General features: G+C 58.7%; 5 protein-coding genes across 5 annotated transcripts; 2 read left to right on the plus strand and 3 right to left on the minus strand.

The window, feature by feature from the left end:
• Positions 1–642: 642 nt before the first annotated feature.
• GGTG_06959 (hypothetical protein) lies at positions 643–1,458 on the minus strand. Its single transcript, XM_009224781.1, has one exon. It carries the CDS (start codon positions 1,006–1,008, stop codon positions 838–840), a length of 171 nt encoding a protein of 56 aa, XP_009223045.1. The 5' UTR covers positions 1,009–1,458; the 3' UTR covers positions 643–837.
• Positions 1,459–2,185: 727 nt separating this feature from the next.
• On the plus strand, positions 2,186–5,698 carry GGTG_06960 (CK1/CK1/CK1-G protein kinase). The gene is made up of 5 exons (XM_009224782.1): positions 2,186–2,505; positions 2,806–3,118; positions 3,199–3,268; positions 3,348–3,496; positions 3,556–5,698. The coding sequence occupies exons 2-5, from the start codon at positions 2,990–2,992 to the stop codon at positions 4,552–4,554; spliced, it is 1,347 nt and encodes a 448-aa protein (XP_009223046.1). The 5' UTR covers positions 2,186–2,505; positions 2,806–2,989; the 3' UTR covers positions 4,555–5,698.
• Positions 5,699–5,709: 11 nt separating this feature from the next.
• GGTG_06961 (transmembrane emp24 domain-containing protein 9) lies at positions 5,710–7,124 on the minus strand. The gene is made up of 3 exons (XM_009224783.1): positions 6,725–7,124; positions 6,295–6,600; positions 5,710–6,182 (listed from the first exon to the last, which is right to left on the minus strand). The coding sequence occupies exons 1-3, from the start codon at positions 6,926–6,928 to the stop codon at positions 6,033–6,035; spliced, it is 660 nt and encodes a 219-aa protein (XP_009223047.1). The 5' UTR covers positions 6,929–7,124; the 3' UTR covers positions 5,710–6,032.
• Positions 7,125–7,261: 137 nt separating this feature from the next.
• On the plus strand, positions 7,262–9,854 carry GGTG_06962 (SWR1-complex protein 4). Its single transcript, XM_009224784.1, has one exon. The coding sequence runs from the start codon at positions 7,586–7,588 to the stop codon at positions 9,650–9,652; it is 2,067 nt and encodes a 688-aa protein (XP_009223048.1). The 5' UTR covers positions 7,262–7,585; the 3' UTR covers positions 9,653–9,854.
• Positions 9,855–11,154: 1,300 nt separating this feature from the next.
• On the minus strand, positions 11,155–14,205 carry GGTG_06963 (hypothetical protein). Its single transcript, XM_009224785.1, has 3 exons — positions 12,837–14,205; positions 11,415–12,766; positions 11,155–11,338 (listed from the first exon to the last, which is right to left on the minus strand). The coding sequence occupies exons 1-3, from the start codon at positions 13,774–13,776 to the stop codon at positions 11,276–11,278; spliced, it is 2,355 nt and encodes a 784-aa protein (XP_009223049.1). The 5' UTR covers positions 13,777–14,205; the 3' UTR covers positions 11,155–11,275.
• Positions 14,206–15,845: the final 1,640 nt, after the last annotated feature.

Genomic DNA, 15,845 nt, shown 5'->3' on the forward strand with positions numbered 1-15,845 from the left:
GAATCGTTGTCAGACAGTGAGAGGGGCTTGTCCTGCACTGCGTCTGCATCTGCATCTGCATCTCCCAGGCGGAGCCGTGCAGCGCTCACGAGTCCTTCTTGGCCAGAAGGCTCGGACATTTCGCAAACCAACCAAAACAAACAAACATGCACATGATGCGGTGGTGGGCCTTTGAGTGCTTGCTTCCTCCCTTCTTCCCCATCCCCCCCATGCTGGCTGGGCGTCGTGCTCAAGTCGGGGCAAGTCATTCAAACGTCGGGCCATCTCTAGTCGGGTTCGACTCGGGAGTGGCGACTGGGCGGCTAATAGTTGAACGGGCGCGGCTTGACATGTGCGAAGGCTTGGCTCTGCAGGAGGCAGAAGGAAGGAAAAAACAAGAAAAAGCACGGGTCGGCTGCTTTCTCCTCTTCCTCACACAGGCGCTTGTCCGCTTCTACTGCCGCCGCATCATCCCTGGTCTGGTCTCGCGCGCCTGGGGGAGCATCTGACTGGGTCTGGCGTGGGGACACGGCGCGGCCGCTAGCGGTGGTTGGCTGGCGAGAGGGCGAGCAAAAGGCCGGGGGGCTACTAGAGATGAAAGGAGGCAAAAAAAAAAACTGCATAGTAAACAGAAAGGAATTGGCGTCCGAGGCGAGAGTCAGCAGAGACGCGGGTCGAATTACGGGCTATTTCGAGGCGTGACTGGATCTTGCATTTTCTTGCTTTATCGTTGCAGCTCAGCTGGTTCCTGGTGCTGCTGAAATCACAGGGAGCAAGAAGCCAAATCTCAATCCATCAATGCCCGGCTATGGTACATTCAAGACAGAATGGACTTCATTCGGCTGGCAAAACCATCTGTTATTGCGGTGTGGTACTCGGAGAGGATCTGGGGCCATCGACCTTGCTTTCCCCATGAAATTTGCACCAAACCAGGGGGGGAGAGGAGAGGCCCATGGCGGCTACCCAGGCCGGGTCGGGCACCCAGACATTCAATCTAACAAGATCCCTCCTCTGATCCATTTTGTGCATCTCTCTTCTCTTTTGCCTGCATTTCGCATCGCGTGCATGCCCGCTGCGGGTTTTTCTTTCTCTTTTCCCCAATCGGTCGGCCTAGAGTTCGGCTAGCTGCCTGCTAGGAGCCCGTGCTTTCTCGACTTGGGGGCTTGGGTCCCCTACTTTATTCACGGTCAGCAGACATGGGGGGTAGCAAGACATTCGGGACGAGGGAGCCGGCCAGGGAAGAGAGAGGAAGGACAGGTCGGGCAATTGGGGCGGTGTGATGTGTGCTGTGCTACGGTTTGGCAAAAAGGTCTAAAATTTACAACGAGGCGGAAAAGCCGTTGATAGTAAAGAAGAGAGCAGAGAAGACGGAAGTACGGGAAAAAGGGGGCTGTGGTTGTGCCGTTGCTTTTGACAGTTGACGGTTTGCAGACCAAGGCGCAGGCGGAGGAGGCGACATGCAAGCTCCCCAAATGAGAGTTGAGGCGGCTGATAGGGAACCGACTGACCAGAACAAAAAGAATGGGGACCTGCCCGCGCCTCTCTCGCTGTGCTGATGGGACTCCCCCTGTTGGCCCGCCCCGACATGCACGAGCTGGGAATGGAGCTGTTGCTAAGGGATCTGGGGCGGGACGATGGGGTGCTTTTTCAATCTTGTGCTGCTGGAGTGGAGAGGAACCCGCGACCAGAATTGGGGGTGTTCTTTGACAGTAGGACGGAGGCGATAGCAGTAAGCAAGCGCGCAGAGTAGAGCAATTGACCACCAAGCAAGCAGCAGTACGGATAGAAAAACAAAAGGCCTGCCAGGGGAGAGAGCACGCAGGGGGCCGGGCGACCGTGGAGAGAGACCCACGGCGTTGTCGGTCGGCTCACAACACGCCCCCCCCAGCAGGGCTGGTCAAATCAAATCAATCAGACGTCGGGGCCTTGGTCTCCATCGGCCCTCGTGTGTGGCCCAGTTCCAGAGCCAGGCCCCCGGGGTGTTTAATGTCTGGTGTGTGTTGCTGTGCTGCCGGCTGCCACATACTGGTGCGTGCTGAACTGCTTGCTGCTGTGCCTGCTGGGGGGGGGGGGGGTTTCTCTTGCCCGCTGCGACTCCTGCAACCTCCCTTTTCTCTTCCCGCTTCTTTTTTTTTTTTTTCTTCTTTCCTTCCCGCTCGCTCCCAACCCGACACCACCCTACCTCCCGCCGTACGGTGCCTTCTCCATTTGACCAGACTTGCGAGCCCTGCATCGCGGTCGTAGAGAGGGCAATTCAGTGACGTCTTGCTACCTCGACTGGTCACTCGGCGTTCCTCGTGCATCGGCCATTCAATCGCTACCCGCCCCAGCCGTCGCCCCCTTTATTCCGCATTCTCTCTGCGAGGCTTTCGGTGGCTTGCAAGAGAAAACGGGGAGACCTTGGAGAAACAGACGGTTACCTAGGCGTCGGGCTCCCTCAACTAGGCAACACCACTCCCGACCGACCGTCGATTCGCGTCTTCACCCGAGACGGAGCCTCGCCTCTGCCATCGTCCCATTGTCGAGGTTAGTGTGTTTTATTCCCCAGCTGGGCGTTGGTCTTTTTGGCCCGGATTGAGTTGTTTGGGGCGCGCTCGCCACCTGCACAACAACCTCGTCGGCCGGCCTTGCATCCTTCTACTCTAGCCCGTCCCCACGCGCCATCTGCAGCCCGTTTGCCTTTTCGCTCCCTCGTTTCTGGGTCACGCCGATCCCGCCTTACTCATCCACGCTCGGGGCTGCCACCACCCGCCGCAGCAAAGTGCGACCTTGTTTGGCTCCCAGTCATTCACCGCCACTGACATCCTTGAACCGTACCTGCTGTAGAACACGACAATACCGCCGACGCACCTCTCCTGCCGCACTCCTTCCTGGCACACGCGTCACTCTCATTTCACGACCGCTGAACCGAGCCGTTTTTTTTTTTTGTCGTCGTCTTGCTTCGCTCCCACAGTCGTTAATTTTGTAGGCGTTTCCGCGTCCGGCAGCGGGCCACGTCTCCCCGTTCAGCATGGCGTCCTCATCTTCCAACGTCGTCGGCGTGCACTACCGCGTCGGCAAGAAGATTGGCGAGGGCTCATTCGGTGTCATCTTTGAGGGCACAAACCTGCTCAACAACCAGCAGGTGGCCATCAAGTTTGTGAGTTGATGTCGCCGCGCTCGAGGCCTTGGCCGTCGCGTTGAGAAGCAGAGCTAACCTGGCCGCTCGGCTGTGTGCAGGAGCCAAGGAAGAGCGATGCTCCTCAGCTTCGCGACGAGTACCGGACGTACAAGATATTGGTTGGCTGCCGTAAGTCGACTCTCGGGCACTGAACTCGAGACCAGGGGCCCTTTCATGACGGCATCTGACAATTACCTTTGCACTACAGCCGGCATCCCTAATGTCTACTACTTTGGCCAGGAGGGTCTGCACAACATACTGGTCATCGACCTGCTTGGCCCGTCTCTGGAAGACCTCTTCGACCACTGCAACCGCCGATTCACCATCAAGACCGTTGTCATGGTTGCCAAGCAGATGGTAGGCTACCCTGACAACAATCGTCGTGCCTCGTTATGCTGACCTCGCTCTCTGCACAGCTGTCCCGTGTCCAGACGATTCACGAGAAGAACTTAATCTACCGCGATATCAAGCCCGACAACTTTCTCATCGGACGGCCCGGCACTAAGACGGCCAATGTTATCCACGTTGTCGACTTTGGCATGGCCAAACAGTACCGCGACCCGAAGACGAAGCAGCACATTCCTTACCGGGAGCGTAAGTCTCTATCCGGCACCGCCAGGTACATGAGCATCAACACCCATCTTGGCCGCGAACAATCCCGACGAGACGATCTCGAGGCACTGGGCCATGTGTTTATGTACTTCCTCCGAGGCGGCCTTCCCTGGCAGGGTCTGAAGGCGGCCACCAACAAGCAAAAGTACGAGAAGATCGGCGAGAAGAAGCAGACCACTGTCATCAAGGATCTCTGCGAAGGCTTCCCCGTGCAATTTGAGAAGTATCTCACGTACGTTCGCAACCTTGGTTTCGAGGACACGCCTGACTACGACTACCTGCGAGAGCTCTTCACGCAGGCGCTCAAGGAGGCGGGTGGAGTGGAGGATGGCGAGTACGATTGGATGAAGGTTGGCAAGGACAAGAAGAGCGATTGGGACAGGCAAGCGATGCACAACCCCAACGCTCGTCCTGGAGCCTCCAACATGGAGATTCACGCAAACTCGCGCAACGGCGGCGGTACCCACGGAACCGACCCTCGCGCACGCCTCACGGTCGACCGTTTAAACGCCGCGCAACCCCCGCCTCCTTCACCAATCAAGCAGAATCCTGGGAAAGGTCGGCAAAACGCCCCCGCCGCGATCATGGCCCAGAGGGGGAGCGGAGCAGGGGGTCTCCGGGATATGGCTACGCCAGCAGGCTCGACTCAGGCGCAGTTCCAGAACAGCACACAGAACCTACCGCAGAGGCCGATGCACCAGCAGCAGCACAACATGACGCCGCCACAGGCCTCTAACAGCCGCCCTGCCGAGCAACAACCGACGGGCTTCCAGAAGTTCATGAAGACCATCTGCTGTGGCTAGACGCGTCCTCTGCGTCTTGTTGAGCACCCGTACGGCCCGGCTTTCCATCTTCTCATTTTCTTCTTCATCGCCCAGCCGGGGAGGCAATCGTTCCACAGGGGAGCCTCGCTGTTGCTTGGTAGTGCGCTTCTCTGCTCTTGGGAGCGGGCAGCTAGACCACCCGGAACCTGTCCCCATTGTGCATGTTTTCCTTCACCGTCTTGTCCTGCTCGCTAGGCTCCCCCGTTTCGATACAACGGTCACACACATCTGTCCGCCCTTCATCCTGCTGCCCCGTACAGCCCGAGCACTCGTCGCCAACCCACATCTGCCACACCATCGAGACAGCGAATCCCCTTTCGTGGCCCGTTGCCCCTCTCGCCCCATCTTGTCGAATCATCGTGGAGATGTTTTGGCATACACCTGGCCTGGGCCTCTTTGCCGGACTCTGTCCCTTTCTAATCGCGGCACACGGGAAGGAAGGACAAGGACGGCTGCCTTTTCTTGTGGCTCGTTATGGTGCCACCGAGGTCACACCATCTGCGCCGTGACTCGCGGCCAAGTGTATCCACAGAAATGTCGGGCACCCCATGGTCGTTCCTTTTTCATGCCCCTCGGCCATGACCCGAGATCAGCCATACATGAACCTGCTTAATCATTTTGTTGCGCGCAACACGAGCATGGCGCTGGTGACCTTTTTTTCTTTCTTTTTTCTCTCTTCTTAATGTCCTGTTTATTCTTTCATCTTGCTTCTCGCTCACTGAACGCTTTGTCTGCATTGGGTCTTGCGGCTCTCCTTCCCTTTTCCTCTTCCTTGTTCATAATACGTATAGCCAGATGTTGGAGAGAACGGTTGGTTTGTTTTGGAGCGGAGCGCGAGGCTCCTGTCGGCCATGTGAAGCCAGCAACCCATTCGTCGGTTGGTGACGTCTCGCGAATGTTTTGATTTCTTGTGTGAGATGAGGCAAACGATAGAGCTCAAGCAAGCTATCAGCGCGCGTAGGGGACTTTCCAAGTTTGTTGATAGATTGAGGTAATGATGAACACACTCAAAAAAACGGCCTCATAGACACTTGTAATACGACTCATGTCATGATCCTGTCCTCGATTCTCGACTCCTGTCCCTTGTCTACGCATTTGAATTAGCACACACCCTCTTCTGAATCGTCATTTTCGTCCGGAAACTCGCCAGAGCAGAGCAGACAAGCCACCTGCCGGAGTGGCCACGTTGATGAGATGGTAGATAGTCCTGGCATGAAGTTCATTACTATAACATATCTCACACGACAAGTCGCAGCATTACGAGAGAACTCGCCGGACGAACACCAAGGATACAACTGTTGTCCACTCCACAATTCGACATGGCTCCTTTTCAATTGCCCAAGATCCTTGCCGCCGCCGCCGTCGCCGAAGCCGGAAATAGTACAACAACGTCATGACAACCTTACGCGGGACGCCCCCTTTTATTCCTTTGTTTTTTTTTTGGTTAAATCGTTGTTCTAGGTGAGCTTCTGCTTGATGAAGAAAGACCTCAGATGTGAGAGCTGCCAGGCGCAAGTGATGCCCAGGATTGTGAGCTGGATGAGGATCCAGCGGATGACGCGGGCGTTTGTGGACTCGGACTGGTCGCGGAACTCGGCCTCTCGTTCCTGTTGTTTTATGAATAGCACCCAATGTCAGCGAGTAACTCTTATCGACGCAATCAGAACAGAGAAAAAAAAAGAAGACAAAAAAACAAAAAAAAGAAAAGACGGTAAATACCCTCTGGAACACCTGCTCCCTGCGAATGTCCTGCAGGCGCAGGTTCAGGTCCTTGATGCGGGTGGCGATGTCCTCGAGCTTGTCCTTGTCGCTGCTCTCGAGCGCCGACGTCTCGCCGATGGCCAGGTCGAGCGTCAGGCGGATGCCGCCGTTGTGGGCCGCGCTCGACAGCCAGCCTATCTTGCCGCTGTTGGACGAGGGCGTGAAGCAGAGCTTGTGCTCGCCCGACTCGGCCGCCGTGAAGGTGAAGCGCCCGCCGCTGCTGCCCTTTTGCGACACGACGCGGTGGTCGCGGTCAAACGTCTCCTGTTTTTTGTGGCGTGGGGTTTTGTTAGCATTTCTTTTTTTTTGTTTTGTTTTTTTTGTCCATTTGTTTGCTCTAGGCCGGAAGCCTGGTGCGGTGGAATGTAGAGAGAGAGTAAAACCGTACGTCGACCGAAATGTAAATGGCCAGCCCGTCGTGCTTGGACCACGACTGCCGGTGGTCGTCGTACTCCTCGGCCGTGTAGTGGCCCACCACCAGCGTGTCCTTGGGCAGCTCCTCGAAGAAGCACTTGGGCGCCGTGCCGTCGATGTAGAAGTAGAGCGCCTGCGCGACGGCGCTCAGCGACAGGACCGACAGGAGAGGCCTCATTGTGTCCGGCTGCTGCGCTGCCCCTTTTGTCTCGTGTGCGTCTTTCTGGTTCGATCCTCTTTCTAGGCCCTGGATGGGGATTTGCTTTCGTCCGCGGTCGTCGTCGTTGTCGTCGTCGTCGTCGGGGTTGAATTGATCAACAACTCCCTGTCGTCCTCCCAAAAGTCGCCCTGGCGTCAAAAGTGCCGAGCGCCTCGCCAAAGGTGCCACGTTCGAAGCAAATGCGAACAGGGGGGCTGTTTATGGGGGCGTCACGTGCTGGGGTGGGTCCCACTGGCAGTCCCCGACTCCTTGTCCCGCAATGGGCCGCCGCCGCCCGCCATCGAGCCCAAGCAACCGAAAAAAAAAATCACGGTTGGATTTTCCAGAGCGCGTCGCCAGCCTGCGAAAAAAGCCCTTCCATCAGAACGCAACCGAAAAAATCGTCGGCGCATCCGAGAAACGGCTGCGCTTCAATCGCTTGCTTCTCGTCGACTTCCCTCCGTGTATTAATACGTTTTTAGATCGCTTGTAATGCGCGTTTTCCCAGTTGGAACGAATTGAATTGCCCGTCTTGGGGTGCCGTTGTCGTGCAGCACCAATTTTTTTTTATTCCTTTTACTCTAGAGCCGAACTCCACACCCTGTTGGCCAACTTGGCCCGCCCGTCGCGCCCGACATGGCCTCGTTGGACGTCCGCGACGTGCTCAACCTCCCACAGGATGGCGCCGCACCACGACCAACGAAGAGGGCCAAGACGACGGCGCCGCGGACAAACCTCAAGGGACTGGCGAGAGAGGTGCAGAGCCTCGGCGGCGACAACCCAATCGCCATCATCCCAGAGATCTCCATCTTCAAGAGGCGGCGGTCTCAGGCAACAAAAAAGGCCACGTCGCGATGGGAGCTGCGGCCGTTTAAGAACTCGGCCAGGTGCGACGACAGCCTGATCCTGCGGCACTGGAGGAGGAAAGAAAACGGCGGCGGCGGCGGCGGTGACAGGGCTGTGACTCGGGAGAATGGCGACGTGCCCATGGAGGGCGCCGACGGCGACAAACAGCAGGAGGATGGGCAGCCGGACAAGGCGGAGCAGCCGCTGGAGGACTCGGCTTTTGCCAAGTTCAACGTGCACGTCGACATACCGCAGTACACCGATGACCAGTACCACTCCAACCTACGACGGCACGACTGGACGAAGGAGGAGACGGACTACCTCCTGGACCTGGTCCGGGATTTCGACCTGCGCTGGGCCCTGATATGGGACCGCTACGAGTACACGCCCACGCGGCCGCGCGACCCGGCGACAAACGGGGACAGCGCGGCCGTCGTGCCCGTGTCGGCGCCCCGGTCCATGGAAGATCTGAAGGCCAGGTACTACGAGGTCGCGGCCAAGATGATGGCGGTGCAGAAGCCCGCCCAGTACATGTCGCAGCCCGAGTTCTCGCTCTACGAGACGATGCTGAAGTTCGACCCCCACATGGAGACGCAGCGCAAGAAGTTCGCCGCCAACGCCCTCACCAGATCCAAGGAAGAGGCGAGGGAGGAGGAGTCGCTCCTGCTCGAGGTCAAGCGTATCCTCGCAAGACAGGAGCGCTTCAACGAGGAGCGCCGCGAGCTCTACAGCCGCCTGGACTTCCCGCCCTCGGACCACGACATCAGCACCTTCAAGTCCAGCCAGGGCCTCGAGACGCTCCTCAAGACGCTGATGACGGCCGACAAGTCGAAGAAACGCAAGTCGCTCATGGCGTCGGACGGCGCGAACATGGCGGGCCCGGGCAGCGCAGGCCCCAACGGGCAGCAGGCACCGGCGGGCTCGGCCACGCCGGCCACGGCCGGATCCGAGAGCCGCCGCGACAGCATCGCGGCCTCATCGGCGGTGGCGCAGCGGGAGTCGGTCGCGGTCGAGAAGGCCACCCCCGTGGAGCCGCCCAGCAAGCCCAACAACAAGAAGGGCGGGGCTGCGCCGCCCGAGCGGCGGCGGCTCACGGAGCAGGAGGAGCAGGTGTACGGCGTCACGTACCACGACCGGCTTGGGTCCGGGCCGACGTTCCGGTACGAGAAGGTCAACAAGCTCTTCAACCACAAGAGCGGGCAGCAGCAGCAGCGCATCACGAACGTGCTCAATGAGCTCGACGTGCCCAGCCGCCTCACCATGCCCACGGCCGCCGTCACGTCCCAGTTCGAGCAGCTCGTGCACACGGTCACGCAGCTCGTCGACCTGCGCAAGCAGCTCGACAAGCTCGACGGCGAGCTCAAGATCGAGAACGCGCGGCGGGCCGAGCGCGACAAGGCGCAGGGGCTGGCGGCCAAGGCGGCCGGCAAGGCAGACAAGGCGGCCGGCCTGTCCGAGGTGGCAGAGGACAAGGACGGCGGGGAGAAGGCGACACCCAACGGGGCGGCAGGCGACGGCAACAAAGCCAACAGCGACGCGTCGCCAGAAAAGGCGGCGGCGGCGGCGGCGGCGGCGGCAGACGGCAAAACGCAGGAACAGTCTTCTGCCGCCGCCGAGCCTGCCGCGGCAGCCGCTACCAATGGCGATGTCGCGGCGAACGCGAAGAAGGGCGACCAGGAGGCAGCGGACAAGGCGCCCGAGCCCACGGCGCCGCCGCCGGCCAAGGACGACGAGATGGCCGCCGCAGCGGACAAGGATAGGAGCGGCCGGCCAAGCTCGCGGCCGGGGAGCAGGCACAAGCGCAGCGCAAGCGTCCTCTCGGCGACGAGCGACAAGAGCAAGAGGCAGAAGAGGTAAAAAAAAATTAAAAAAAAGGGAAAGGCGCCGCAGTGCGTCATCTGGTGACCTTGCTCTTAGATGGATCTCAGGGGGGCCCGGCTGTCTTTGTCGGTGTTTATCTCGTGTTCGTTAGCAGTACTACCAACCAAACTCATCTCTACCTAGGCAATATTGCTATGGAGAAGAAGAGGAACAAAACATGTTACAAGCCCACATACTATCGTCCATGGAGTGAAGCTGTGAGGACCAAGCGGCCGTGACGGAGCCGCGCACGGGGAACAAGCCCGGTTCCGGTGACTGCCGCTTGCTGGATTCGGTGCGGGAGACGGCCGTCCAGTCACCGAGGTGGATGGCATTTCCCCCTTTTGCCCTCGTGGGTTTACCTGTTGGATGATGCTATTTTCGGCAACGGCTCACGATCTCTTCCTCTCCTGTTTTTTTCTTCTTCTTTCCCCCCCACGCCTTGCCAACGTGTGGATAGGTACCTACCTAGGTTGGTGTGAAATGTGCTCTACCTGCCCCCCCAACATATCCCCGTCTCGGTTCGACCCACCCCGAGACCAAGTCTGACGCCGTGCATGCTGACGCGCAGGATCCGACCATCACGGCCTGGACCTTGGGACTACTGCACCAACAAACCAACCAACCGACCACCGGGGGTGGAGGAGGGGAGGGCAGACACGTCAGCAAACGGCCAGGTCGCTTGTTTTTTTTTTTTTGGTAGGCAGTCGGCAGTCTCGAGATCAGGCCATCTTGCAGGGGGCTGGCTGATTCCACCTCGGCTTGATGCTTGCATCGGCACGATAGTGGTCTCCCCACTTGATCCGGTCTGGTTACGGCACGGTAACCGGGTTATATATACATAAATATATAGGCATACACATGGACAAGAAACCTTTTTATATACTTCAAGGCTGAACCGGCACTCATCCTCTTCCGCCCACTCCTTGGTGCATGCCCTTTGACCGCCAATCCTTCAAAATTCACCAAGCCAAATCCTCTCGCAATGTGAAGTTTAGACTAGGACGCAATAGGAACCAACAAAATATCATAAGCGTAAATGTCGTCAACGTCTGGGAGCGAGGAGGGGGGTAAAAGTGCTGCTGGCACAGGATACACAATGCTCAATGAACCATGCGGTCGTTCCGCTTTTCTTTTTTTGGACATGATAATACGTTGCCTTGGAAAGGAGAGGGGACTTCCAGAGCAAACCCCCTCCTTTTCCGTCTTCAGATAAAACATTAAGGTCCTCCCTTCCTCCTGCTCACGTCATACTGCGCGCGCAACAAATCAACTGGGTATGTAGCCAGGGGGAAAAGGAGACCAGGATGGGGTAGTAGCGTAGTAACGATAAAGCAGACAAGCCAACAAAATGCGTCTGGGTCTCTTGTTTTGGTGCACGCAATGGGTATCATGCAAACAAGTGAAAATGAACAGCAAACATAGGAAAGAAAGACAGGAAATCATTGAGTACCACCCCATAGGCCAAGATGCTAACATACTCCTTCCAGTGTACATGTGCGCAGGTTAAAAAAAAAAAAAGATAAATCAAGTGAGAGAGAGAGAGAGAAAAGGGGGAGGAAAACAAATAGCTGATCAAAGTCGGGAGGTCCGCAGCCCCGTCTTGAACTTATATATAGTTTATGCAAGTAGTCTGCGGACCTTTGCCGGCTGGCCGTAGCATACAGAGCGGCGTGGAAGGTCCTGTTGGGCAAATGTTAGTCAACCTGTTGTCGAGCAGATTTAGGGAACCAGACACGAAACAGGGTGTGCTGCATACCTTGGTGACCAGAGATCCGGCACCCACGGTGGAGCCGGCCCCGATCCTGACGCCCGGGAGGATGACGACGTTGGCGCCAATCCAGACGTCCTCCTCGATGTGGACGGGCCTGGCCGACTGCTCGCCGCGGGTGCCGTTGCGCTGGCGGGGGTCCACGGGCAGGTCCGTGGTGTAGATGCACACGTTGGGGCTGATGACGGTGTTGGCGCCAATGGTGACCTCGCCGGCGTCGTGGATGGAGCAGTTACGGCCGAGGGCGACGTTGTCCGAGATCTTGATGTTGTAGCCGTAGTCGGCGTGGAAGGGCGCCTCGACCATGAAGCCAGCGCCCAGCTGGCCCGTGTGGGTCACGGGCGACACCTGGGCCTGCGACAGCTGCACGCCCTCGCTCGGCTGCAGAATCTCGCGGAAGAGGCGCTCGCGTTCCGTGGGCGAGACGCCGTTGCCCGGGTTCGTGGCGTTGTTGAAGCGCCACACCGACCTGCTGCACCGCTCCCGCTCTAGGATCAGCTCCTTGTCGTAGGGGTAGAAGGCAAAGCCTCCTAGCATCTGGTCCTTCTCCCTGCGGGCTCGCGGCGAAGGCGCGTAGCTGTGAGAGAGCGCCATTTGCGCCGTCGCCTGCACGCCGCTCGTCACCTGGCCGAGCGGCGGGCTCGTATGACCCGGGCCGTGCTGGGACAGCTGGGCCGCGCTGGTTGGCCCCGGGACCGTCCTGCTCAGATCATGCAGCGGCGGGACGCGCGTGGTTGGGAATTCCTTGTTCTTGTTCTTTGTCGGTGTCCCCGCCGTGTCGGGTGTCATCAACATGGACTGCCCCATGTTCTGTGCCACGCCGGGCGGGAAGCGCGCAGGGGCCTTGCCGTCAGTGGCTGTCGGCGAGTTCAGCGAGTCCATCGGGCGGCCCTCCTCTGTTATCAGACGCTGGACTGGTGTCTGTATGCGGAGAGCCTGGCCGCGGTAAGCTGGGAGCGGCTCGCGCTTCGCCTGGGGAACCAGCGACGGCTGCCTCTGGCCCTGGCTCTGGCTCGGGCTGGGGCTCGGGCTGGGGCTTGGGCTGGGGCTCTGACTCTGGCTCTGCCTCTGGTTTTGGTTCTGGATCTGAACAGGACTTTGGCTCCGGGGCTGGCCTTGGCTCTGGGCCTGGTTCTGACTCTGACCCTGGCCCTGGCCCTGGCCCTGGGCCGCATAGGGTTCGCGGGAGCCGCCCATGCCATAGGCCCCTGGCGGCCTGTAGTTGGGGTCCTTGCTCTCGATCTGGACTGCTGTCGCCTTGCTTTCCTGCTTGCTCGGCCAGGCACCACGCTGGGGTGGATATCCAGCACAGACGAATCCGCCCTTGATACAGTTGGAGCCTGAGGCACGGGCGAAGGGTCCGGGTCAGCTTTGGTTGTCCGTACATAACAGGACTAGGGAGATTCTCACATTCGGGTTTGGCTTCGTCGCACTTCTTCTTCCGGCGCCTGCAGGTGAGGCATCCAGTCTTGGTCCTATTGCTGAAGTTGCGCTTCCTCTTCTTGGGATCTGACTGGATGAGGCCGTCACGGCGCTGCTCGGGAACGAAAGAGGTGTGACGGTACGAAGAGGCGACGGGGGAGTCATCCATGTCCACGTCGGCGGCCTGTGTGCCTTCAAAGTGAACTAGATCGCCAATGGGGTCGACCTCGCTGACGGCCGAGTCGGGCACCGCCGAGTGCAGCTGCTCGTAGTTGGGCCCCCAGTTGTCGTCCTTGCTGCTCATCATGGTGAACTTTAGCCGGCTCCCGCTCCGCTCAAAGTCCCGAGCGCTTTCGCGGCCAAGCGCCCTCCTGAGATCCGTGTTGTGGCCAACCTTGGGAGGGCTCAGGCTGTTGCGATCACGTGGTGCGGCATGCGGCGCGTCCCTAGGCTCGGATCCTCCCCGGCGCCCGAAGATTTCGCGAGCGCCGCCGGTTGGCGAGGGAGGCGAGATGGGAGGCGAATGGGAGCGTTTCCGCTTGGCCAGGGCAGATTCGTGAGCACCTGGATAGGCGGTCGGCTGGTACAGAGGCGGCCGTTCTTCCTGGTGGGAGAGAACCCCTATCCAGCGACTCCTGCGCTGGCGCTCAGCCTCGCTCGGCTGGTGGTGGTCGTGATCCCTCTCATGTCTGGTGAGGACGACTGAAGGCAATGACGCGTTCCCGGCTGGCGCAGAGGCCTTGCCGGTGGGAGACCCAGCTTCCGGCGCTGCTGTTATTGTAGGTTTTGTTGTTGCTGCTGCTGTTGCTGCCGCCGGGGTATTGCTCTGGCGCTCCTCGGAACCATTCCTCCTCGCCGGCACACTGTTGCCGTTGACACCTTCGGGCGCCTTGGGTGAGCCCCCATTCAGGGCGGTAAATGTCGCCATTCTTCAACAAGCGACAGTTGCGCCCGTCGTAGAATATATGTGGGAAGTGCAACACCGCCAAGAAAACGGACAAAAAGAAAGAAAGAAAAAGAAAAAAAAGCCGCCGAGGCAGGCAGGTAGGAAATAGCCCTGTGCCAGAAGCCGAGGTCGGTACGTAGGAAAGGGCCGGCTTATTTTTCTGGCGGGTGTCTGGTCTTTGGTCGGCGCAAAATGCGGAGCACCAGGCCAGGGGAGTTGGAAGGGCGCGGACAGGACGGAAGGCCCTAAAAGTGGCGTCTGGGGCGGACCTGGAGCGAAATGAGAAAAGGCGGCTGAGTTGGGTCCTAAGCGCTCTTGGCGCCTTTCCCTTTCCCTCTTTTTTTCTCGTTGCACAAAGGTCGGGGCGGGTGAGGTCGCACAGCACCAAAAAAACAAAAAAAAAAACAAACACAGGCACACACACAAAGGGAGCAATGGGATAAGCAGAGAGAGAAGGAAAGAAGGGCAGCGGGTGACGCAAGGCCCGTGGTGGGTAAAAAAGCAAAGATGGGTTCTGGAGGAGCAAGCAGATGCGTGATGGTCCTGGCGCGGCGGGCGAGCGACGAAGGAGGCGACAAGGCGCTGTTATGGGAGAATGTGGTTCGTCTCGTGTGGGTAATCGGCCATCCAGGCGTGTGATTCAGAAGGCCCACTACGCTTTTTCGTTTCTTTTCGGGTCTGTGTCGGTGAATCTGCGCCGAACTCTCAAAGGGGTGCGTGCGTTCGTTGCGCCAACTCTTTTGCTGTGGTTTGCTTTTCCCTGGCAGGGCAGGACAGGGCGTTAGGTGGTGGTGGTGGTGGTGGTGGTGGCAGTGCGGCGGTGATGCGTGTGTCTTTTTTGGAGAATCGCCGAACTTGTCGTTCGTGCACAGTACAGCGGAAGTAGCAACAGTAATAATCGGAAGGGGAGGGGGAGGGTCTGCAGGGAGGGTGGCGTGTGCGTATGTGCGCCAGCGTGGGCCTGAATAGAGTAAGAGCGGTGCAGCGCCGAAGTCAAGAGTCCTGGTGTGGATCGCCTGTCACGGCGCAAGGGCCACAAGGCCGGGCTGGGCTGGACAGGGTGCTGGGGAATGCTGGGCCAGACCTGGGCTGAAGGGGGGGTGGACGCGATAGAGAGCACTGAGAGCTGCGAGCGGCGAGACGGTTAGTCTTCAAAGGCACTCCGGGTACTTCAAGCCTTCAAGGTCGGCCACTGGATGACACGTCAGAGGAGCGAGCCTCCACAGCTGTGTGTCGCGCGGGTTTGACGTTCCGGTCAAAGTGGCGGGACGATAGTGGATCGCAGGCAGCTTCGTCCCGGGCCTGGGAAGCTTACCGTGTATACAGAGAGGCACGCGCGCGCCTGTATTTTTCTCTTTTTCTTTTTTTCCCTCTCCTGTCTTTCTTGCTTCCCTTCTTCTTTCGGGAGGGGGGTGCGCGTGTGTGTGCGTGTGTGTGGCGGAACCCCAAGGCAAATTCCAGCAAGCTGGGAGCAGCTGAAGGGGCGCTTGGGTTTGGCTGGGGTTTTTGACGCGCGACTGTCTGCGCCTGTTTCCCGGAGGCCTGGAGAATAATGCGCTGTCAGGCCTAGGGCTCCAACCAAAATCCGAAACCGAACGTCGCCAATTTTCGGCCCCCAGCTCCCAAGACTACAACCGACCCGTTTGAGCGAGAGAAAAATATAAATAAAAGAAAATAAAAGCTGCCCGCTTTTTTAATTCTTGACGTACAATTTAGCTCGGAGCTCGGGCTGTCTCCCGCGTGGCGACTTTCTGACTCTGTTATCTTGTTGGAACTTTCGGTGAGCAAAACAGGCCTGCAAACAGGGCGAGTGTGAAAGAGAGAGCATGCGCCAAAAAAGGCACGCAAGTGTGATATGGTACAAGCGCACAAGGTCTGGTCGTGAGAGGAGGAGGAAAGGCGGGTGGGAGGGCCACTTTGGTACCTTAGCTCGCTCTTGCGCCCCAGGGCGAGAGCGGGAGAGGGGAGGAAAAAAAATGTCGTGGAGGGTTGCAGGCAAAGTAAGCAGAGTCGCAACGCAACTATCCCGACCTGGCCAGCACAGGCAGGCT

This window comes from Gaeumannomyces tritici, assembly GCF_000145635.1.
Source record: "Gaeumannomyces tritici R3-111a-1 unplaced genomic scaffold supercont2.3, whole genome shotgun sequence".
Classification (NCBI taxonomy): domain Eukaryota; kingdom Fungi; phylum Ascomycota; class Sordariomycetes; order Magnaporthales; family Magnaporthaceae; genus Gaeumannomyces; species Gaeumannomyces tritici.